The sequence below is a fragment of the Chlorocebus sabaeus genome, chromosome 7 (genome assembly GCF_047675955.1).
Source record: "Chlorocebus sabaeus isolate Y175 chromosome 7, mChlSab1.0.hap1, whole genome shotgun sequence".
In the NCBI taxonomy this organism is placed as follows: domain Eukaryota; kingdom Metazoa; phylum Chordata; class Mammalia; order Primates; family Cercopithecidae; genus Chlorocebus; species Chlorocebus sabaeus.
The window spans coordinates 43,778,939-43,805,174 of NC_132910.1; the positions used below are offsets into that span (position 1 = coordinate 43,778,939).

Below are 26,236 nucleotides of genomic sequence, written 5' to 3' on the forward strand. Positions count from 1 at the left end.
ATGTAGAAATTATTTCAACAGTAAAAAGAATGATTGTTATTCTTGAAAAATCAAACAGCCAATGTTAAATTTAAACTTTCTTGTGTAACTTTTGGAAAGGCGAAACTCATGATTCTACTGTTTCTTCTGATTGGCAGGAGTGGTCATTTTACCTTACGGGCTTTTCATGATGTGTCACCCAGACTCATTTAAATGTCTGAGTATTAGAACAGTGATTCTGAACTATGGCTGCATAGCAGAGCCCTCTATAGAGGCTATAGAATATATTACAGGCTGTGTCGCAAACTCCAGAGATTCTGATTAAATTAACCTTAAGTGATCATTTTAAAAAGCTTCCCAGATTATTTCAAAGTGAATCTACATTTGAAAACTACTAAACTGGAGGATTAGGGAATAATGAAAATGCTTTGCTCATAGTACACTAAAACAGATTTCCAAGAGGGGAAACATTATGAATATGACTATACAATATTTGACTTTCTTCAGGACAGACACTCATTAAGCCAGGACTGGACTAGTTAATGCTCTGAAGTTATTCCTAGTTATCTTATTCTAAGATACCATGGTGTTCTTTCCATGTTAAATGGTTATATTGTAATTTTTCTTGATAGACTACATAATGACATCAATTTTTAGAACATCACTGTAAATAATATTTGAAGCAAGCTATGGGGAGTGAATACCTTCTTTCAATTCATTGTCTGAATAAGTAAAGTATAATCTATGGAATTGCATCAAAACCCTTATAAAGTAAAGTGACATTAACACCATTAATATAATCAATATTGAGTCAATGCCTACTAATGGAAACAAGAGATAAGTGAATGATCAAAATTGAGAGTAATCAGTAAATGCTTCTTGGAAGCACTGGTTTGTTCCAGATTCAGAAGGAAGTGATGAAATTCAAATCAACAAAGGGGTTCTCTGTAAAATGCTGTGTTGAATAAAATGTGAATAAGCTTTGGTTTTCACTCTCAAGGCATTTATGATCTAATTTAGTAGTAGTCCTGTCTAACTCTAATACAAAATAGAGTGTGTTATGACAGTATAGAAGATAGATGGATTTATTCCACATTAAAGGACTGGACACCACTTCATGGGCAAAAGGAATTTGAACTAACTCTTGAGATAGTGAAGGAGAGTGGCTGGGAGGACAAATATGTGCTTTCCAAGAAGAAATATTAACATAAGTAAAAATATGGCAGCAAAACATTTTCTAGAGTGTTCAGGAAAAAGTGTAGAAGATGAATGAAAACAGCCGGAAGTCAGAATGTACAACTGTGTCTGGAAAAATAGTAACCCAATTCAGAAGACTAGAGAGAAGGGTTCAAGTGAGGGAACAAGAAGAAAAGAGGTTTGCCAAACTTGGAGGTAAGGTTTTGAAAGGTTGTGTAATGAGTTTGACATTCACCCGTCCAACATTCCTAAAGAATTCCAATTATAATTGAAACAATTTTATGACATTAATACCTGACCTCGACTGTGTTTACAAATCTCCAGTTTGCAATAAGGCCAGATTGATTTAAGTCAATCATTGTAAGAAAAGAATTCACAATGATCAGGATTTTATCTTAAGGAATAAGCTTGCAGAAAATCCTTTCACTGGAGACTGAGAGGCTGTCATTCAGGACTTCCTCAGCTTTTTCCATGGAAGAGAGCACCCAACTTCCTCATTCAGAATTTATCTACATAGGTTATTAAGCTACTCAATGAAATATTTTGACCAAATGTTTAACTGAAACATTTTTTTCTGTTTTATTTATTCTTTTTTTTTTTTTTTTTTTAATTTCAAGATATTTTCTATCCTGATAGAGAAGAATTTCTATCAATAGAAAGGATTTCAGGAACCTTTCTCTATCCTGATTGCCTAAAAAGTACACTGGAGACAGAAAAAAAAATATCATTGTATAAAAGGTAATTAGCACGTTCTCTCCTTTTTATAACTTTATAATTGAAATCTCATTAAAAGCTTTCTAGGTCTCTATTTCCCTAAGTGACCAGGTGTCCCTAATTTGTTTTCAACCAATGTGACTAATTCCAGGCAAAGACTAGAAAAAAATCTGATACCTGTTAGAGACTAGCAAGGTTAAATAAGTGGGGTGGCTTTTTTAGGTTGCATTTAACCTCGTAAAAGAAAGAAACAAGAAAAAAAAAAAAAAAAAGCTTCAATGTCTTTTCTTTTACAGTCCTGCCTTTTTCTCAGTCCCGGTTGAAGATTCCATGGGAAATGAGAGCACTATTTTGTTTCTCCCTTGTATTGCAGATAGGGGGAGGAGGTGGTTATTAGAGAGAAGCTCTTCCTCTCTTGGTTTCCCCCTCTCTCCGCCTGACAGCACCGCTCTCTCGCAGGCTCGCTCTTTCTCCTAGGTGATCCATTTCTAGGCAACGTGGGGCTGGTGCTGAAGCTGCCAGGCTCGCTCCTTGCTTCCTGCATCCCGCCAGGCTAACCGCTCCAAAAGCATCCTGCAACCCGCGGCGGCTTCCCTCCTCTGGCCCGGCCCCGCTGCTCGCGCCCGGCGCAACTCCCCTGCCACCGCGCCCCAGCAAACCGGCTCCCCGGGCCCGCCTCGCCAAGCTGCGTTCCGCGCCTCACGCAGAAAGGGAATTTTCTCTGCATTACTATCTGCATTACCTTGAAGTTCACTTTTTCTACCCCTCTTGGAGAGGGCTTTTTCCCCCCTCCCTGGTGGAATCTGGCTGCTCCGCTTGGAATCTCCTAATCTTTCCTTTCCACTTAGATTCTGGCAGCGAAGACCAGTGATTCTCTGCGGGCTGTAGGGGCGGGGGCTGGGGTCTTTTTTGGTTCGGGAGGGTGCAGGGAAGGGGGCACATCCGGCGTGAAGGGGGTGTTGGAAGTTGCTGCGGAGCTGGGACCTGAGACCCGCGGCCCCCGCGCAGCGATGGGTCTGATCTGAGCTCCAGCCTCTCCCGCTGCCCAAGAGCAGTCGGAGGCTGGATATATTTTTCAAAAGCCAAACTGCAAACAACTCTGGCGATGCCAAAATTCCCCTCCAAGTGACACGGCTTTGCGAAGGAGGTTTCCTCAGGCTGGGCTCTTTCTGTCATTCCCTTCTGCCTTTCTCGGCGATGATAAAAGGCTTTGCTCTGGCAATAGGAATTTAGAAAAAAAAGAAAAAGAAAACGCTGCGCTAAACTCCACCGTGACCTCAAACTCTTTGGACTGTTTGGGAAAAAAAAGAAAAGAAAAGAAAAGAAAAGAAAAATTGGAAGAACATCCATCCTCCAAGAGAATCGGCATAAGAGGAGATGGAAGTTTTCCCCTTGCTCTTGGTTTTGTCCATCTGGTGGTCTCGAACCTGGGACTCGGCGAATGCGGATTCGATCATTCACATTGGTAAGAAGGGGTTGGTGCAGCTCGTGGTTACTTTCACCGTTTCAGTTCTCAAATGTTTCCCCTTTGCTTTCCCCCTCTCCGCCCTCTATGTGTCTTGTTGAGGTGGCTTCAGTTCATTGCCCCTTCCCGCTACCCTTCCCTCACACTTGCTCAGTTTTCTGAAAGGATGTGGATGCTCGAACCTCGACTGACTTGTGCTGTTGTTTCGCGGTGATTCGTGGAATGTGGCTGGGTGCGTGGGGGTCTCGAGTTGACCTGAGTGTGAGTGTGTGCGGGGAAGTGCAGGGGGATTCTAAGTGTGTGGGGAAAGGGAGTTTAATTGACTCTTCCATATTTTTTCCCGGATGTACATTTGCTCCATTTAAAAATTTATCTTTGGGGGAGCAGAGGAGATGTCACCTGTGAGATGAAAAGAACTGGGCCGGGGGCAGGGGGTGCGGGTAGGGGGCGCTCCCCTCGGATCGAACAGGTGGTTTTGCAACGTGAGCCGGCTGAGTTCCCCGCAGCTTAGTGCGATGGTGACGGGGTGCCGGATGCGCCCCCAGCCACCCTCTCTTCTGACGTCCTCTTGGCTTTATGATCCTCGCGTGGAGTCTTTGAGATGGTGGCGGGAGGGGCTGGTGGCAGTGTCGCCAAGGACTGGGAGTCGCGTGCCTCGCCTCCTCGGACACGCTCCCCGGGCCTGGCGCGGCGGCGAAACTGGCCCCGGGGCGCTTGGGAAAAGCGGGGAAACGAATGCGCGCAGGCCGCTCCCAGGGTCTGCCTAGTAGATATCCGCCTTCCCTCGCCTCGCCTCGCCTTGCAGTCAACTCCGAGTAGCCGCGCAAAGCAGACAGCGAAGGCGCCAGGACTAATGCGGGCCCCGACTCTGAGAAGGACTGCTGAGCCGGCTCTGAGATGCTAGTGGCCCCACCTATTGGCAACCAGACTGGCCGGGACTGGCCGTGGCGAGCGGGGGCGGGCGGGGGGCTGCGCGTCATTATCATGCACAGCGCTCACAGCTTCAGGCACCAACTCTTCTCACTTGCTAATCCGTGAGAGCTGAGCGGAGACAGGCTCTTGCAGCCTTTTCTCCGTTAATGCGACGAGTTCTTTTTCGCAAATTCGCTTCCAGAGTCAGCAAGGTTTCTTTGCTGGGCTGCAGCGAGGTTCCTTTGGGGAAATTTTTCTGGGCACAGGACTTTTATCTGTACGCATGGCTTGGTGTTCTGCAAATTGAGGCGACAGATGGGTCACAGCTTCTCCCCTTTCTGTACCCCTGCTTCTCCACCGCGCAACACACATACACATACACACACGTACACACACTCCTGGTAGGGGAACCTGCCGCAGGTGGCGATTGTGCCCGCCCAAGCGAGGGATTTGTGTCTGGCGTGCGCGCCCACAGTGGCCAGCCTCTCAGCTCCAGGGGGCTCCCTCTCTTGGTCTCAGACGCTGTCTTTGTAAACATGTCTGCCATTCTCTATCATTTATATCAGTAGAACTGTCTGTCTCTGTGCGAGGGGTAGTAATGAGGTCAGGATTCAGAAAACCTAGCATTTGTGCATTAAGTAAATCAAGCACTAATAGCTTGCCTGCTGGATCCCGTTTTGCCTGGGGGCTAACAGTGCCTGCAGATTCAGAACTTTTCAGCAAGAAATTATGATCTCATTGAGTGGTTCAGCAATATTCTGATAGAGTTCAGAAATGAACTATGCTCCTTTTAAAGAAATGGCATACGTTTGTTTCCAGTTGTAAATGATTGGAGCGGGAATGCAAATATATAATCATAGTACCTTTATACTCATTGTATGATTAGGGATTTCTGATGTAGGTTTCTCATCTCTCAGGAGGGAAAGCCTGTGGAAAAATGCTTTTTTTAAATCGCTTATTCTGTGGTCTGCACGATAAATACATTATTTACAAATACCTACAGCTTTTGCTATCCCTTACTGTTAAATACTATTTTTCAATGCAGTCTGGACATCTGTTTCAAAATAGAACAAAACTGTTGTGTTTTTTATTTTGTATACTGTTGTCTGTCAGAGTGATTTGGCTTACTTATTTATAATCACATTTAAAAAAAGTAGCTGTGTACAAATTTAGAAGGTTGGTTGTATACATTAAATGTATATATCCTACTAGCAGGTACAGTTACTTCTGAGACAATTAATTTGACTTGAATACAATTAGTACATTAGGTGAGATACTAAGCTGTTGTATAGACTATCTAATATTGTCATGGGGCTAGCAAATTGTTTCAAAATCTTTATCTTTTATAATATATTGAAAAACATTAACTCCTAAATAAAAAAATGATCACGGGTAGTATGTGTGTAATTCAGTGCCTCCACCCCTACTCTCAGCAAAAGTATAGTAAATTCAAAACCGAGAGTCCATATTAAAATTGTAAAGCACCAGTTAACATGAACTGGATTAGTTTACTTACTTGGTTGAATAGGAAAAGAATTAATTTTCTTTAGGAGGTGATTGCCTTCACTTAAATATTTAACGTGAGAAATATGTCTACAGGGAAATGTATTAGTTCAGGACTGAAGGAATGAATGTGATGAAACTGGAGGGAAGGGGTATTTCACTCTAGCGATGGAAGGAGATATGCAGAAATGAAAGGTTTTCCCAGCCTCATGTGATGTGTTCACGCAGAAAGTAGCTGCACTATGTAGTTCAGGCAAACTGGAAAGATAAAAAGACACTGCTCTAAGAGGCTTTTTATATACTGAATTATTTTGGTATTGAACCAAATTATATATACATGAAAATAATCTCCTCCTTTCTCTTTCTCTTCGGTTTTTACCTCATGCCAGTAGTTTAATAAGGTCAATTACACATTTTAAACTCTAATGTTTTGTTAAACTTATTGATTCACTACAGTGATGAGACATAATGGTTAAACCATAATGATTGAAATGAAAATGTATTTATTTCAGTCAAAAATGCACAATTTTATAATTACTTTGAGTTTCAATCAAATAATATTTTAAAATATTTAATAATTACATATATTTTATAATACACATCCACACGTAGATACACAACCATATAGTATTTAAAAATGAATCACTTCCATTGTGATCTTCTTTGCCCCAATAAAAGAAAGGTCTTTTGACATATAAAAACTATGCAATTTTGAATTATGCTTCTACTTTGAGCCTATGCATTGATTGAGTAATTTCCTCAGACCCACATTACTTGATTGCTTAGAAGTTTCCTAATGATCTGCATGCTGTAGGAGGAACCAAAAAGTCGTGAGTAGAATGGCAATGATATTGTGTTTTATGAAGCTATTCAGAAGTCACTCTGATTTATGTAGCTAGAAAGCTCCAAAGTCTTTGAGATTAGCCACGCTGACTGCTATTTTCTTCATACAGCAGTCGTCCCACACTCTTTACTCCCTAAACACAACAGTTTAGAGCACTGCTTTAATTAAGCAGGGATTAAATGGCATTTCCAGTCAACTGCACAGTTTGTGTTTTGCTTCATATCAACTATGGAAGATCTCATGTTTTAACAGTTTAATATATGCTCCTTTCTTTATCTGGTTCCTGTGCTCACAGAACTGATTGTAAATTAGCTATCCTCAGTTATATATCTCTACAAGGGAACACTCAAACAGTGTACTTATTCATATATTACACAAATCACTAGCATATTTTTATTGTTATCAGTCATAGTAAAATACCTTATGTCAACATGGAGTAGGAAAGATGCATTTATTCATGTTTTTCTCATAAACAGATGATACTTTATAGTCTGAAATCATAATCAACGGTGATATTATGTTTGAGAAACACAAGACAATCCACAGAATACTTTTATTATGAGAATGTTCAAATTAAAGTACAAAATCAGGTAAATAAGAGGTGTCAACACATTAAAAACAATAATAGATTGTAAATGTAAAGTACTAGTTATTCTTACTTCTGCACTAAGGATTATTTTGTCAATTATAGAATATAAAAGCTTTCCCAGAAGATGTGCTGTTGTTCTACCAATTTTTTTTTTCAGTTGGCTACATGATTTGCATTGGTTAATGATAACCCCCGGGACTCCTCAAGGATTTTTTGGATTGTGTAAGATGTCTCAATGCTATTTTATCCTTTTTCTACTTTTAGTAGTCGTTTGTTCCTGAAGTTCGTGATAACTGTGTAAACTTCTAGAAAGTACTAAGGGACTTGGCTTTACTATTCTTCTCTGTATCATTAATAGAGTTATTTGAAGCACAATTCAAGTGTGTATTAAGTTAGACAATGTTGTTATTAATCAAAGATATCAACTATGACATGACTAATAAGCCATTACACTAAGGGCCTTTGCTTTCTACTCCAGGTAAAATGTACATCCACTAAATACCTGATATAAATTGTAAGACAAATATGAATAAAAATGAAGGTGATTAACTTTTGATTTATTCAAAAATAAAAGTCAGTTGAAATGGTTAGGAGCAATGGAAGCTACACTTTATTCCATTCTGATATCTTAGGCTGATTTTATCATATGATAATTTTATCTTAAAGGGTCATTGCAATTTTAAAACCACACTTTTTAATCTAGAAGTTTTTTTCTTCACCTATGTATATTACTTTATTTTAAAAAGTAAGATATTCACATTTCTATTGGATCATCATGATATTTTAGATAATAGACAGTCTATTTGTCTATTTTAGATTATAAACAGCGTATTGGTGAGTAAAGTAGCAATACTTAGAAAGTATTACTATAGGATAATGTTTATTAGAAAATACATTTATGGCTTATAAAGATATCTTTGCCATTAGGTGTCACTGCATTCTGAGCTGTTTTTATTTTTATTATTATTACTTGAAAACCACATGAAATATTTTTAAAATTCCCAGAAAAAAAGTAATTTTAATGAGTTTTGTGATGCTGTAAGATATAGGTAGTTTTTATTTTCAAACTAGAAAAATAAATATTATCCCTGTCTCTTATTCTTGTAAGAATTTAATGCTAGGACATAGCAACACACCTGATACCCTCTAAACAAATTAGATTGCTATACATAGTGATACATTTTTTTTCTCATATTTAAAATACAGGAGAAATATCTTCTTAACCTAATACTTATTATCTATGAATAAAATCGAAGACACCAGGAAGGATGCAAGTGTGTTTAATACTGCTGGAGTAAACACACATTGGCGAATAAAGTAGTTTGTTAAGCAGCTTCTAACTGTGGTAGCTCTGCTCACCTGTGGGATACTTGAGGTCCCAAACTGTTGTTTGTGAGACAAAACATGTAAAAATAGAGTTGTGAAAAAAATATATACATGGACACAAATATATCTAAAAATAATACCAACCATTGAGTTTTATGAATGACCATATATGTTTTCAGATAATTTTTGCCTGGTTAATTGTATGCATTGTATCGATTCCTTGCATAGTTCCACCTCCACCACTACTATCACTACAAGTACCACAATTATAGGATTTATTTGTCCGTGTAAAACTCATGACTATGCTCACATAGTAATTTATTTGTGTTGTAAAAAGGCACAATCTTCTTTCTGGCATATTTCATTATAAGAATAATGGAGGATGAAATTTAGGGCAACTTTTAATCCGATAATTTAGTTTTAACTTTAGCAAACTCACATTATTAGAGAACGCAAAAGTAGGTTAAATGAGTGAACGGTTTGTCTTATGTTAGATTTTGCCCTATACCAAAATTCATTAATTATTAGTTGGAATAATGTATTATTAACAACTCAGAGTAAAATTAAATGATTATACAGTTGTCTAAAAGATAAGAAAACATACTAAGGCAGTTCTGGAATTGATTATTAGAACATTTATGGATTCACGTCTTTTAAATTGGTGAATTTTAGTATATTGATGTGGACACACATTTCAGAGAATTTGACAAATTCAGATAATTTGTCAAACATAGCACATGGGCAATGTTAAGGTATAATAAAAAAAAGTATTCTGGATTAGAATTTAGAAAGTTTTGGACTAAATCTCAATTTATAAATAGCTCATTGAATATATTGGAAAGTTATTTAATTCTTTAGTCTTCATTTTTATTAACCCTAAAATAAGATTTAGACTAATGTTCATTTAATCTCTAAGACTATATAAACTAAATGGAGAACAACTGCTATATTTAAGGAGTAACAGAAAGAAATTGGGAGAAGAGATACAGTCAAGTGTGGCGATAATTAATAGCTGCCTGAGAGTGAACTTCAAAAAAGTAAATACAAGGGGAAATAAGGAACATAAAATCTTAATTACTCAAATTAAGAACTCTTTAAATTGAAGACGTTTTGTTGCAAGCAAGAATTATGTATATTTCTTCACCAGATATTCTAAATAAATAGTATCTTATTGAGAGAGCTAGATTAGTTTTTTGTTTTCGATTTTGTTTTCACTTTGTCTATTATTAGTATCAAGGTATTGCCTACAGCATTACTCCTATAGAACACTGCAAAATTAGTGTTTATTAACACTAACTGGAGGGACACTGGCCTTTAGAATTTGCAAACAGGGAGTGCATCAGGAATATTAACATATGCTTGATATCACTACAAACAATAAGTAGAGTATAAAGAAAGCAATCATTTCAAAGTTCTTCACTACACTGGACTCCTGCTTCAGGTTTTTATGTTTTTATCCTACTTTTGTTCACCAAGTAATCATCAATGTGAAGCTGAGGCTGGATTGACCCCCCAAAAGCTTCTTGAGTAGATAAAGGGAAGCCAAGTGAACACCAGAAGCTAAGCACTAAAGACCTACTTATGGTCTTTAATGTTCTTAAATCACTCTGTAGTCACGTTCCTTATTAACAGATTTTAAAAATGAAAAACATTAGGTAATAAATGTGTAACAATAGCAATTTGCTTATGTTTTTCTTTAAAATAATCAAAAGTACTATTTAAAAAAAAAATCTCATTGTATTGCTCAGAGTACTTGGTCTATCCTATGTAAGCTTAAATAAGGTATTTGCTTCCTTAATAAAGTCATTATAATTCTAGAAGTTAATATTCCTGAAACTGTATGGTAATATAAGCAATTGCTACCGACATGTACTATGTGTGCTTATTGGGAGAATTTTCTTTTATTCAGCAAACATTTTATTCTGAATCTATTCTGTATAAAGCATTGCTTTTAGTCTCTAAAATTAAAATGTTGAACCAGCAAGCTATGTTTTTGTATATAAGGAACTTACGTTCTCATGGAAGAGACAACCAGATAAGAAAATATATGATGTGATGTCAAATATTGACAAATGCTATGAAGTAAAATGAGGGAATGAAGGGTGACAAAGTACATTTTCCTTGGAATAGAGACTTGATCTAAAGAAAGGATGTGAACCATGTGGATATCTGATGAAGAATAATTCAGTCAGAGGATATAGCAAGAATGATGGCCATGAGATAAGACACTAAGAAAATCCGCTTAGTTTACTTAAGAAATATCGTTAAAGCCAATTGGAGTATAATTCAGTGAGAAAAGCAGGAAATGGAAGTAAATGGGGTCTGAGAGGGCACTGGGGAAGATTCTGTAGGGACTTACAAGTCATGGTAAGGGATTTAAATCTTCTAGGTATTTTGGGTTAAGATAAAATGTGTGATATGAAATAGTTTGTATTTTAGAAAGATAACATTCTTTGCTTAAGTGCACTGGATAGAGCAGAAGTACAAATTGACAATAGCAAACTGGATCAAGGTGATAACTTAGCTAAATGTACAGTTGTCAGATTGTAGACATAATGTGAAGATAGGAAAAACAGGATTTTCTGATAGATGAGTCAGGTGGGAGAGATCCAGAGAAAGTAAAGAGGCTTCCAAGGTATTTTACCCAAATACATGGGGTAAATGTGTTACTACTAACTAATATTCGGAATATGGGGGCATAAGCAAGTTTAGGGTACAAATCAAAATGTGCATTTATTAAATTTTGTATTTCTATTAGACATCAAACTTGAGAGTTTAAATTGGAAGTTTATTATATGATCCTGAAATTTAGAGGTGAGTTTGGGATTTGAGCTGTATATTTGGGGAATATATCATTGTCAATATAGACTCCTGTAAGAATGGCCATAATCAAAGAATCAAAAAACAGTAGATGTTGGCAAAGATGTGGCAATCAGGGAGCACTTCTACACTGCTGGTGGGAATGTAACCTAGTACAGCTGCTATGGAAAACAGTGTGGAGATTTTTTAAAGAACAAAAAGTAGAACTACCATTTAATGCAGCAACCCCACTACTAGATATCTACCCAGAGGAAAAGAAGTCATTATTCAAAAAAGATACTTGCACGTGCATGTTTATAGCAGCACAATTCACAATAGCAAAATCGTGGAACCAACCCAAATGCCTATCAATCAATGAGTGAATAAAGAAACTCTGGTGTGTGTGTGTATATATATATATATATATATGATGGAATACTACTCAGCCATAAAAGAGAATGAATTAACAGCATTTGCAATGACCTGGATGAGATTAGAAACTATTATTCTAAGTGAAGTAATTCAGGAATGGAAAATCAAACATTATATGTTCTCACTGATATGTGGGAGCTAAGCTATGAGGACATAAAGGCATAAGAATGATTCAGTGGACTTTGGGGACTTGCGAAGAAGGGTTGGTGGGGATAAAAAACAACAAATATGGTGCAGTGCATATTGCTTTGGTGATGAGTGCAACAGGTTCTCACGAATCTCCCCTAAAGAAACTTACTCATGTAACCAAATAGCACTTATACCCCAATAACTTAGGGAAAAATAAAATTAAAAGACTGAAAATAATAATAAAATATGTAAATAAAAATAAAAGAACGGAGAGGAAGACATGCAGAGAGAGAAGAGTTCCGAGACTATGTCATTTAGCATTCCAAAAGTTTGAGTCCAAGGAGAGCAGGGGATGCAGGAAAAGAGAAATGTGAGTAGCCTGTGAGACAGGAGGAAAACCAGGAGTACATGGTATTCTGGAAGCCATGTGAGAAAAGTAATTCTAGAGGGAGAAGTGAGAAACCCTGTTAAATTGTATGTATGAAAATGGAGATTTGATTGCTGGGCTTGAAAATGTTGAGTACAAAGATTACTTTAAAGGAAGTGCTTATAGTGGACTACAAGTGATAAAATACTGATGGTAGAGAAGCCAAAGATTTAATAGGATATGAGGAATTCTATGAGTTTTGTCATAAGAAAGTGGTAAGGAAGGGAATATTAGGTAAAGGGAAGGATTTCCTTTTACAGCTGGGCATTGGTATATATATGATAATTTTCTAAATATTCAGTCATAAGGGAAGTATCAGTAAAATGATTTAAAATTGATACACATTTTTCTTTCAACTTATATGATTTCCGAGTTTGGATAGAAAACGTTCAAATAGTAAGGAAACCTGTTTTTATTTTCTGTTTCTTTTTTTTTTGTGATTTGAGTGAAGTGACACCAGGTCAAACATACTGAAATTAACCTGAGAGAGAAGTTTAGAGTTTAGATTTCATTTAGTTTCCCAGATTGCCATTCAAATATCATACAAATTTTTTATCTGAACTTAAGAGCAGACTACATTTTACATAGTATTGCTATAACATTACAAATATCATAAATATTTAGTCATTTAATAATGTACTGATTCCAGGAACACACAATATTTCATTCTGTTAGTGGCATTAAAATGCATAAAGTTATTTTGTTGTAATAGACAAATTTAAATCCATTGTAAATTTCCTCTGAGTAAATTCTGTTATGAATTTGATTTGCTTAAAACATCACTTTGGAAACACATTTTTAAAGTTTTTAATGTGTAGGGGGACAAAAAGGATATATGTGTTGAGGATCCCTAATCCAAAAATCTAAAATCCAAATCCTCCAACATTTGACACTTTTCAACACTGACATGATACCACAAATGGAAAATTCCACACCTGACCTCATGAGATGGATGCACAAAGTTATAGAAAAAAGTTTTATGAAATTACCTTACCTTCTGGCTTTGTGTATTAGGTATACATGAAGCATAAATGAACTTAATGTTTATATGTAGTCCCACCCCCAAGCTATCACGTTATTGATATGCAACTATTCCAAAATCTGAAAAAATTCTGAAATCCAAAACATTTCATGACCCAAGCATTTCAGATAAAGGATACTCAACCTGTAGTAATTACAGGGCAAAGTTTATCATTGCAGCATAGAAATTAAATGGATATAATAAATTCATTAGGCATATTGTATTCATATGATTTCTGTGACACATTTAAATATTTCTTTTTATGGATCTTTTACTGTGCGCTAAACAATGGGTGCTAGATTTTCAGTCATAGGTGGACATGAGGAAAGGAAATGTTCTAAATTTAGTAACCTCAGATTTCAGCCTTTTGAATATGAATCTTAGTTCTTTCATTAGTATTAATATACCCATAAGTTGTGTATTTTGATTTTGCACCTAAAATAATACTATCTGCACTAAAATAAGCATGCTAATAGTAGATGAATAATATTTTTTGTGTTCTTTGTTGTTGTAATTGTTATGTCCTCTATAAAAACATTTCATCTTGTGGAAACAGTGTGATATGGATGTCACATGGTTGTTTCTGCTCTGATACATCTGTTAATTGATATATAAATATGGAATATTTGAACGATGAGAAGATAGGAGTCTTAAAGTTTGAGAATAGCAATGACTGACAAAAAAAGCAAATTGTTTTCTGACTGGAGCCTAGGAACTTAATAAATGAAATACAGAACATTGAAAGATATTTTCTATTTACTAGTTCATAGCTTCTTGGGGTGGTGAAATATCATTTGAAGGAAATGCTACGTGGACTTAAATTGAAACCTAAGTTGGAGTGAAACCCTAACACTGCTGAAGTGTTTACTATATGTAACTTCAACATCATTAAAATGTCATGTTATTGATTGGCTTAATATCTTAAAATCCAAAGACCAGATAATATCTTAGTAGCTGTGGTGAGACAAGAGAACTAGTCCTGGCTACGCGCGGTGGCTCACACCTGTAATCCCAACACTTCGGGAGGCTGAGGCAGGTAGATCACCTGAGGTCAGAAGTTCAACACCAGCCTGACCAACAGGGTGAAACCCCATCTCTACTAAAAATATAAAAGTTATCTGGGCATGGTGCTGTGTGCTTGTAATCCCAGCTACTCAGGGGCTGAGGCAGGAGAATTGCTTGAACCTGGGAGGTGGAGGTTGCAGTGAGCTGAAATTGCGCTATTGCACTCCAGCCTGGGTGACAAGAGTGAAACTCCAACTCAAAAAAAAAAAAAAAAAAAAAAGAGAACCCATCCTGTTGTTCTGTTGCATGGTGTTTAAAGTGAATTCAAATCCAGAAGACTGATTCCTCCTTCTGATAATCTCTGCAATCTGACCACAGACAAAATTGTGTTGGTGATTTAGTGGCAGTTGCTATCTTGCTACTCAGAATCCAGATCTCCTTTGCTGCTTCTGTGAATGGAAATAACAGGAAACCATTGAATTTTCTTTTTAGATATACCAACAACTCTCAGCATAGCCCAGTGGAAGCATGGCCTATGTGAGAACCATTATACATTTCTTCTTAAATTGTTTTTCAATTTGTAACACCTTATTAATGTGGGTGATGCTTCATCCACAGATGTAAGTGGAACTGCTCTTCTCTCGTGTTGTAATCATGGTGAGTTTTGGACATTTTCTATAATCCATTAATTTCAAGCTGAGAAATTATGACTCACATCTCATGTTCCATTTGCAGAACATATTGATTTAGGGTTACATGAAACCATAACCTGTGACATTTTTGGGTGTTTCACCAGATGTTTTTTAGACCTATTATGTTGTTATAGGAATACAGCTCATTGACAAAAGACAAGTTTCATATCCTTAGAACTTTCAGGAGTATCTGCCTTCTGAGAAAATATTATAACATTAGGAAGCTGAAGGTAGAACAATTCAGAACTCCCCGCTGAATGACTGTGGTCTACTATGGCACTGGAGATTGTGATAATTCAATAAATGCCGTTTTTTTTGTGGTAGCCTAAAGGTGCCATAAAAGCATATATTTTGGAAAAAGACATATACATGGGATCAGGAGGTTTTCACATACAAATGGTCTTTGTAGTAGAAATCTCATTTCTCAGCTTTCTGATGGTTCACCATATTGTAGCTATAGGCTACAAAGTAAATACAATCATGCCAATTTCAAATCTAAGGAAGAATTATTTTTTAATTCTTTTATTTTTTTTAAATAGATGTCGGTAGTTCTCATGCAAGCTTAAGTAATGAAGGAAGAGGCATTAAGATTTGGTTACTTTGTAATTAATTAAGCTAATGAGATCTTTTCTAATTTTAATACCATACATCAGATATTCCATTAAGCATGATTTCTTGGGTAGAGAAAAATTAAATTACCTTTTTTACTCTCACTTTCAAAGTTAATAGTACACTGTTCTTTCATATTACTAATCTATCCTCACTGCTCTGTGTATAAAACATCAGTGAAAATGATAGTTTTATGACATTTGACATTCATGACATTTGACATTTATGACATTTGACCATAATGGAAAAAGTCTACCCTACGGCAGAAGTAAAATAAAGTTTCTTTACAAGTGGCGTAACTATTATTAGGAAAATATATTTATATAGACTTTTAATTATATAGATGTAACTGAAAACAGGAAAAACATTGAAAACTGAACATAACAGATTGTTCACAAACTAACTGGCCAATGCTTCTATTTTTCTCCACAACAGTTCATGTTGTGGTTAATAAACAGTTAATAAATAGCAAAACTGGCTGCTTTGACTTTTTATTTTTCCTGTCCACTCTTCAGTGGCAATACTAATGAGCAGTGAAATGGCCAAAAGCAAGGAAAAAGGAGCAAAGGGTTTTTGATAATCTATAAACCAGAAAATCAGTCTCTGACTGTTCATATGCACAGGCTTGCTGAGAAGAAATAGCTTTATTTTCTCAAAATATCACCCAGATTCTGAAGATAGAACTTGCTCTTGGCTGCTGAGTTAGTAAGAGGAGCAAAGCTTTTAGGCCACTAAAGAATAATAAGCTGAATGACACTGACTGGGAGCAAAGTGAAGAATATTATCGCAGAGAAAAAACTGCCCTCCAGGGTTAATGCTGCTGACAACCAGGGCCCCAGTGATTGGCTCAGTTGTTTGCAACATATTTATGGTGATTTTTAATTAAAATGAAATATAAATTGCAGCTATACTACTTAAAAACTTTAGGTAATTATGTATAAACTGGGTTGTATTGAGATTCCTGTCAATACACATTGAGTCTTGAGCATCTACATTGTATGTACCCTGTTGACCTCCTGTTGATGGTATGTTGTAGACCATGAAGAGGAATTTGAATATTGCACTCTTAAAAAGGAACTGTGAAGCACATGACAATGATAAATGCAAAAATCTGATTAGCAATTAATAGAGGGAAAAGGGGAGAAGGAAAGGTGATGTGATGGAGAGGTACATAGTTTCAACGTTATTGATGGCGTTTTATTTATGAAGTTGGGTGGTTGTTTCACAAGTGTTGGTTTTATATATATATATACACACACACACACGTATATATATACGTGTATATATATAAATTTTTTTTTGGTAAGCAATAGTGTATCTGTTGTTACTCTGCTCATAGAGAAATCGACTGGTTTAGTTCTCTTCCACTTTGGTTAGGGAATAAGTTTTTTTCTTTTAGGCCCCTCCATCAGGTAGGGTGACTAACTTTCCAATCCTCTTTGGAGAGAAAGAGAGTGCATACTATACGCCAGGATTATAACTTTTTTCTTTTCTTTTTTTTTTTTTTGAGACAGAGTCTCACTCTGTCACCCAGGCTGGAGTGCAGCGGCACGCTCATGGCTTACTGCAGTCTTGATCTCCTGAGCTCACGCGATCCGCCCACCTCAGCCTCCCTAATGTTTGTATTTTTTGCAGAGGGGATTTCCTCATGTTGCCCAAGCTGGTCTCAAACTCTTGAACTTAAATGATTTGCCCACCTCAGCCTCCCAAAGTGCTGAGATTACAGGCGTGAGCACCATGCCCAGCCAGTAGGACTATTAAATAGCCAGTCAGAGAAGAATTCGGAAGTCTGTCTTCAATCACAGTGATCCCTGTGATGGATTCAACAATCGAGTTGCCTTTCTCTACCATTTAGAAAAGCATCTTTGAATGTTTGTTTCTTTTTTTTTTTTTAATTATACCTTAAGTTCTAGGGTACATGTGCACAACGTGCAGGTTTGTTACATATGTATACTTGTGCCATGTTGGGGTGCTGTACCCATCAACTCGTCATTTACATCAGGTATAACTCCCAATGCCATCCCTTCCCCCTCCCCACTCCCCATAATAGGCCCCGGTGTGTGATGTTCCCCTTCCCGAGTCCAAGTGATCTCATTGTTCAGTACCCACCTATGAGGGAGAACATGCGGTGTTTGGTTTTCTGTTCTTGCAATAGTTTACTGAGAATGATGGTTTCCAGCTGCATCCATGTCCCTACAAAGGACACAAACTCATCATTTTCTATGGCTGCATAGTATTCCATGGTGTATATGTGCCACATTTTCTTAATCCAGTCTGTCACTGATGGACAATTGGGTTGATTCCAAGTCTTTGCTATTGTGAATAGTGCCACAATAAACATACGTGTGCATGTGTCTTTATAGCAGCATGATTTATAATCCTTTGGGTATATACCCAGTGATGGGATGGCTGGGTCACATGGTATTTCTAGTTCTAGATCCTTGAGGAATCGCCATACTGTTTTCCACAATGGTTGAAGTAGTTTACAATCCCACCAACAGTGTAAAAGTGTTCCTATTTCTCCACATCCTCTCCAGCACCTGTTATTTTCTGACTTTTTAATAATTGCCATTCTAACTGGTGTGAGATGGTATCTCATTATGGTTTTGATTTGCATTTCTCTGATGGCCAGTGATGACAAGCATTTTTTCATGTGTCTGTTGGCTGTATGAATGTCTTCTTTTGAGAACTGTCTGTTCATATCCTTTGCCCACTTTTTGATGGGGTTGTTTGTTTTTTTCTTGTAAATTTGTTTGAGTTCTTTGTAGGTTCTGGATATTAGCCATTTTGTCAGATGAGTAGATTGCAAAAATTTTCTCCCATTCTGTAGGTTGTCTGTTCACTCTGATGGTAGTTTCTTTTGCTGTGCAGAAGCTCTTTAGTTTCATTAGATCTCATTTGTCAATTTTGGCTTTTGTTGCCGTTATTTTTGGTGTTTTAGACATGAAGTCCTTGCCCATGCCTGTGTCCTGAATGGTATTACCTGGGTTTTCTTCTAGGGTTTTTATGGTATTAGGTCTAACATTTAAGTCTCTAAGCCATCTTGAATTAATTTTCGTATAAGGAGTAAGGAAAGGATCCAGTTTCAGCTTTCTACGTATGGCTAGCCAGTTTTCCCAGCACCATTTATTAAATAGGGAATCCTTTCCCCATTTCTGGTTTTTGTCAGGTTTGTCAAATATCAGATGGCTGTAGATGTGTGATATTATTCCTGAGGGCTCTGTTCTGTTCCATTGGTCTATATCTCTGTTTTGGTACCAGTACCATGCTGTTTTGGTTACTGTAGCCTTGTAGTATAGTTTGAAGTCAGGTAGCTTGATACCACCAGCTTTGTTCTTTTGATTTAGGATTTTCTTGGCAATGTGGGCTCTTTTTTGGTTCCATATTAACTTTAAAACAGTTTTTTCCAATTCTGTGAAGAAACTCATTGGTAGCTTGATGGGGATGGCATTGAATCTATAAATTACCTTGGGCAGTATGGCCATTTTCTTGATATTGATTCTTCCTATCCATGAGCATGGTATATTCTTGCATTTGTTTGTGTCCTCTTTTATTTCACTAAGCAGTGGTTTGTAGTTCTCCTTGAAGAGGTCCTTTACATCCCCTGTAAATTGGATTCCTAGGTATTTTATTCTCTTTGAAGCAATTGTGAATGGAAGTTCATTGATGATTTGGCTCTCTTTCTGTTACTGGTGTATAAGAATGCTTGTGATTTTTGCACATTAATTTTATATCCTGATACTTTGCTGAAGTTGCTTATCAGCTTAAGGAGATTTTGGGCTGAGATGATGGGGTTTTCTAAATATACAATCTTGTCATCTGCAAACAGGGACAATTTGACTTCTTCTTTTCCTAACTGAATACCCTTTTTTCTTTCTCTTGCCTAATTGCCCTAGCCAGAACTTCCAACACTATATTGAATAGGAGTGGTGAGAGAGGACATCCCTGTCTTGTGCCAGTTTTCAAAGGGAATGCTTCCAGTTTTTGCCCATTCAGTATGATGTTGGTTGTGGGTTTGTCATAAATAGCTCTTATTATTTTGAGATATGTTCCATCGATACCGAATTTATTGAGCGTTTTTAGCATGAAGGGCTATTGAATTTTGTCAAAGGCCTTTTCTGCATCTATTGAGGTAATCATGTGTTTTTTGTTTTTGGTTCTGTTTATATGCTGGATTATGTTTATTGATTTGCGAATGTTGAACCAGCCTTGCATCCCAGGGATGAAGCCCACTTGATCATGGTGGATAAGCTTTTTGATGTGCTGCTGGATTCAGTTTGCCAGTATTTTACTGAGGATTTTTAATGTTTGTTTCTTGTTTGGTGTGGGCAGAGAGCTCCCTTAAATGTTCAAATCAAAGAGAAGAGAGGGCAGAATGTACAGAGAGAAGAACCGATTTGATATTATGAGAGTATTTTGTGTTTTGAATATTTCATAATATTTTAAATTAGAATGTATAATATTACTGTTAGTGATATTATACTAGCGATATTACCTTCTATCTCACCCTTGGATAAGAAAATATGAACAATTTTTTTATAATGTATCCTTAGAGATACTTATTCCTAAGAAGTGAATTTTTCCTTTATCTCATATGGATGTTATTCTTGGTTTGATTAAACAAGAATAATTGATATAATGAGTCTAATCCACCTAAGTGATTTTTTGATATTTTAATATTATGTGTCATTTACTCCCAGTTCAAAGTAAGATGTACTGTAATGATGGAAGAAGAAAGACCTTCCTGCAGCCAATTGAGTTTCATGATGTGGCCCTTGATTGAATTTCCAAATGGTATAGTTCATTTTAATCTGTACAAATTGGAAGCAATGAGAGAAAGAAAAGCTTCCATGAAACAACCTTAGAGGCAGGATAGAGGTTCTTTTGGAATGTCAGGTCATTCAGGCTTTTGGCCTGAGGATTAGCAGGGAAGATGCCCAGGGAAGCTAATAGGTTCTCAAAGCTGCCAGAATCTGCCTCTTGGAAAAGAGTTATCTTTAATTTTTGGTACCATTTAAGTTGTATCTTTTGTGCTTCCTGTCTGGACAAAGCACAGAAGAAATAATAGTGTCATGTAAGAAAGGGACCTATGTTTGGGAAGTCAGAGACAATATTTTATATCCCTGAATGCCAAGTACTAATGCAGTGTCTGGCTGAACACATACAGTTACGAAATCTTACATTGTTTGTTACATGTCCATATTTGCTTTCAAAGTCTTAGTTTTTCAGTTTTAATTGAGAGTAATAACAATAGATCCCATCTTGACTGGGTCATTTTTAGGATGAAAAGCCATTATGTCTATAAATATGCTTATTGAACTCTCAAATATGCTGTAAATATAAGAGATGAAACATTGGAATACTGCATTTGTGGTGGAAGACCCTGACAGTACTCCAGGGTATTGCTTAGGAGAGAGGTGAGAGAGGTTTCAGCCAGTGAACTGATCATTCTTTTGAAGTGGGAGTAAAAACAGAAAATTCAATATAGGAAACCAAGAAAGAGGAACCATTTCAGGAGAGAAATGGAGTTCAGTTTTGAACTCAAAATGACTTTGGCATAACTGTGAAGTTTAAATCCCAGGCTTCACAATGATCCCCTTTCCTGCCTCAGATGGAGGAAATAAAGATTGTTTTTCATAGTGGTCAATTCTATTTTGACCTGAAAAAGGAAACAGTGTTTTTCTAGTCATCTTTTTCTAGCTTTTCCTCAAATCCAACGTTAATAGTGTCATTTCCTATTTAAAATGTGAACCATTTAATGTATATTCAGGGTACTTATGCTCAGAAAATACTAATTCTACACGAGGAGTCTTACGATCTTTAGTTTCTGTGTCTACTTATTTCTCAGTTTAAAATTAATTCCAAATAATATTACCTACTTTTTTTCCTTTTTTTTTTTTTTTTTTTGAGACAGAGTCTCTCTCTGTCGCCCAGGCTGGAGTGCAGTGGCGCAATCTCTACTAACTGCAACCTCTGCCTCCCAGGTTCCAGCGATTCTCCTGCCTCAGCCTCCCAAGTAGCAGGGATTACAGGTACATGCCACCACCATGCCCAGTTAATTTTTGTATTAGTAGAAAGGGAATTTCAACATGTTGGCCAGCTGGTTTTGAACTCCTGACCTCAGGTGATACACCTGCCTCAGCGTCCCAAAGTGCTGGGATTACAGGCGTGAGCCACCACCCCCAGCTGGTATTACCTACTTTTGAAAATATTTCTTTTTTTCTTAATATTTCTGTTTTTTACTGTAAGTGTACATTTTAAAATCAAAGTTTGGTCCTAATTTTAAGAGAATGGCACCATTAATTTATTTGGTGTTGATTTCCAGTCAAAAGAGTTTTAAAACAGAATGATCTTTGACAGAATCTTAGGTTGTCAAATATAAAATAAAAAGATAATTTTTATTTCTTGTTCATAATTTCTAGTTTCCTATTGAATGTATAATCTTACATCAATTAATATAATTACATAGAATGATCGAAATTTTTTTGTAGAATTTTGTGTTCTTTAGTTACATGTTCTCTGAAAACATAATTAGCTAGAGGAAAGGAAACTTGTGCTCCAAGGGTGGCAGAAGTAAAGCCTGAAGTGGGACAGAGGTCCCATTTAGAACCAAACTAAAGGGATCTTGTTGGGACTTCTGGCCTCTTTGTCCCCCCTCCCCTAGAAGACTCCATCTTCATTGTTAAGGACCTGTGTTTTCTGATAAGAAGAGGCATTTGCAAATGCTGATCTGGAGTTGGAAGAATGTGAAAGCAGAGGCAGTGTGCTTGTGTGTGTGCAAAAACACTGTTCAAACTGAGAAGTGGGATAAAGTGGATCCACATAAGCCAAGTGTCCTTTCTGTCTCTTTGCATCTTTGTTTAGAGTCTAGCTTTTCAGCATGTTTTTCTAATATGTAGAGTCGATGCTAACTTCAATAAAAACAGTTTAGGTATGAAATTATTAGAACTTAATTTTACCATCTCATTCTTTTTTTTTCTTAATAAGTCGGTCCATTGTAAAAGAGCCAAGAGTGGAAAATTGAATGCTCCAATGGGAAGGAAGGGTCTCGGCTTCTTTCTCTTGCTCCCAGACAGTCTAATGAATATCATGGTTGATTAAATATAAGAAATTTGGAATCAATGGAACATACCTTGAATGAGTTGACCCAGTCAAAAATTGTGAGGACTGGTCATTTTAATAAACAGTCAGAGTAGGATATAGTAGAAAAAAAGAAGCATTGTGTTTGATGTCAGGGTTATATGTTAAAATCTTGCCTTAGTCTTTTGGCTACTTCCTGACTATGAAGTCCTTGGAGTAGTAATGAAATTTTCAAAGTCTCAAATTTACCTGCTCCACCTCATCTGTTATATGGATACACTGCAATGAAATTTAAAATATGGACTTATGGACTATTGCAAATAAGGTTCATACTTCAGGAAATTGAACTTGCAACTTGCATGTACTGCTAATCAGGGTCCTAGATTAGGCTTTAGAAAGTGCATGAGAAACATGAGATCAAATAGGGTTCCCTGTTTATCCCATTTCTGAAAGATTTAGATTTATAACTGTGGTTTTTCTATAACATATAAATCAAAGTTGAAAGCCTTTCTGGTAAGTATGTGGATTTAAGGTTAACTATTCTTTCAAAGATGATATTTCATTATAAATTTAAATGAGGTAGATGGCTAAAATGTTTGCTAGGGCTGATTCTGATATTTAGTTCTGCCTTGGTGGCCACACTCTTTTCTTAGCTTTGGTCTAATATAGGATGATCTCCTAAATGTATTGTCCAATTTATTGTGCAAACCAGGACTCCTTTTGGAATAAAAGGAGTAGCATACTATTAAGATTGCTCTTGGCAAAGGATAAATGCTTGAGGTGATAGATATCCCATTTACCCTGATGTGATTAGTACACATTTCATGTGTGTATCAAAGTGTCTCACATAACCTATACATGTATACACCTACTATATACCCACAAAAAATAAAAAGTGTTGCTGTTGGGGTGAAAAAGACTGATGTGTCCATCAGTCCAACTGTGTGGAGGCAAACTGGGGCAAATCAGCACCCTAGTTTCAGAATCCTGCCTGTGGACCTGTGATCAGCTTGAAGTTTGGCTCAGCCTCAATGTTGCCCTAGGTATATTCTCTTTCAATCGCCACTGATTCTGTCTTAGCAGCAGGTTATTCTTTCCTTTTATGCTGATTAAAGAAACAAATTATATTTTGTTTTGGCTGTGTTTTATTTTTAATTACTTAGAGGGCTTCTACTTTTTCCTTCACAGGCAGCAGAAAAAAGGACAAATAGCTAAGTATAAGTTGTCTTCCTTCATATAAACATATTTAACCGATTTTAAAAAATCAGAATCTAGTGCCTGTAATTGCTCCCTTTATTTTATTTTTTTTTATTTTTTTTATTTTTTTGTCCTTTCTCCCTATCTGCTAATTGACTGAAATTTCTAGCAGAACTGATTGGATATTGGCAATTGCATGAATTCACACCCAACCTCAGATGCTTTTACAAGTATTCTCACATGGAGTGTACTGGTTTTTTAAAAAATGTAAAGATAATTTACTAGAGATTGAAATTTTCTTTACCTTGAGTCCCAAGAGGAGAAATCATCAAGTAGCCAACAGTTTTGATCATTTTTATTTTTTACAGAACTCTCTTATAAAGTAACAATGACTCCAAATAAGATGTTAGCCTTAACAGTTAAAGTTTCATAGGTGTATATAAGTTTTTAAAAGCCTATTTGTTATAGATAATAACTATAAGATATTGTCTTGCATTTTTGAATTAATTCTTCTATAGATACCATGTTATTTAATTGACTCAACCTCTACAAACTTCTGTCTCAGGTGTGCCCTTTCTCAGTTTCATGTAGAAGCCATTAGATTCTCCTAGACATTTTTTTCCTATCTCTGTTCCAAAGTCTAGTTTTGCCTGAAGAGATGATCGTGTGGTAGCCTGCATTGCTGTCTTCCCCTCATTCTCTTGCTCTTTCATTGCTGGCCTACTTTATGTAAATCTTACTCCTTGTTTTACTTCTGGCACCCCGGGATTTTGGCGGTCTTGTCACTTTCTGTGTTTTCCACATGAAACTGGCTTTGAGAGCATCATTCTCATACTGTTCTCTGAAGATTGCCACCTTCCTCCTTTCCTTTCCTTTGATGATTTTGGCCTGGGCAAGCCCTGATCCTTCAGTCACTTTCCTGTAGAAATTACACGATCATAGACTTGTTCATGGAAAGACTGTTAGAGATTGTCCAGAGCCTAGGACACTCCTTTTGCTGTTGAGTAGATTGAGAGGTTAAGTGGCTGAAATGCTTCATAGGTAGGAACTTTTTGAATACTCTATGAATTTTTACTAAAAATAGGAATTATATTCATATCATCAAAGTAGTATTAACTTGGGCTATTAATGTGGGCTATCTAGGAGATAGAAATAGCCTGATTATGTAGAATTGGTTAATTGTTTTCATTACATGGGATCCATTTTACCTGTGCTCTACTATATTGTGTTAGAGTATAATAATTAATTCCTTTGAAGGCTACTAAATATAATGTAAGGGATAGCTAACCCAATTTTTGGAGAACTATTCCTACAAGCTGCTAGGTGCAGTGAATATATCATCCTCTAGGTTTCTCACAGAATTTAGAACCCAGCAGAGTTTACTCCAGTTCCAAGTCCTATTTCTTTTCATACAGATCCAAATCCTGTTCCCCAGCTTGCACTCTCCACTCTTCTTTCCTACTGTCTCTCCCACCCATCCTTTCTCTCTGTCCCCAGGCTTAGATTGGAACTCTTGTCTTCCCAGATTAACTAAAATTAATTCAGTATCTATCAAAAACGTGTCACTATGTACACTTATATTTGCTTGATAATATTTTAAATTGGTGCTAAATGATACTTTTGTGTTGTAATCCTCTTATTTGCAAGGGCTACATAAAATATTCTTGATTATATTCTTATATAGCCTATAACATGTTCTTAGGTTTCCTGTGCTGTGTTTATCCTCAATAATAAACTTTTATATACACACAGACACACACATACACATACACACACTGACTTTGCAAAGCATCTTTTGCATCACTGTTGGAAGCCTTAAACTAATATTAAATTAACAAAAAGATGTGTATATTACAAATGCAAATAAAATATGATTTATTCAAATTAAAATGAACATCTACATATGTTGGTATGGATATGCATTTGTCACCAGGACTGGTTTGTTGAAGGTTTACAATAGTCAAACATAGTTTGTGATTTATGTTAAAAAGAAATGAGATAATTTTTCATAGTTTTCAAATATCATTTATTGAACAAATACCATTGTAATAATATTAGTGGAAATCAGAGTTCAAAATTATCACACTATATAAGAAAAATTTCTTCCAAATATCCAACTGTACAAAAAATAAATCATCTTTGCTTTTACATGTTTCCTTCTGATTTCAGTCTTTGTGCATGCACAACTGAGCATGCTATAATATATATACAGTATTTGATTATCTGTTATATTTATGCACCCATCTCTATCATTATTTCATTAGATATTACTACTCTTGGAGCTTTAATTGTTAATTCATTGAACTAAAAGTTATG

At 36.4% G+C, this 26,236-nt stretch overlaps 1 protein-coding gene across 1 annotated transcript in view; it reads left to right on the plus strand.

Moving 5' to 3' along the window:
• The first annotated feature begins 2,340 nt into the window (after positions 1-2,340).
• GRID2 (glutamate ionotropic receptor delta type subunit 2) overlaps positions 2,341-26,236 on the plus strand; it is a 1,473,259-nt gene continuing 1,449,363 nt past the window's right edge. The window contains exon 1 of the mRNA XM_007999282.3: positions 2,341-3,355. Coding sequence (XP_007997473.3) covers positions 3,268-3,355 — 88 coding nt within the window. The 5' untranslated portion in view covers positions 2,341-3,267. The remainder of the gene's footprint in view (positions 3,356-26,236) is intronic.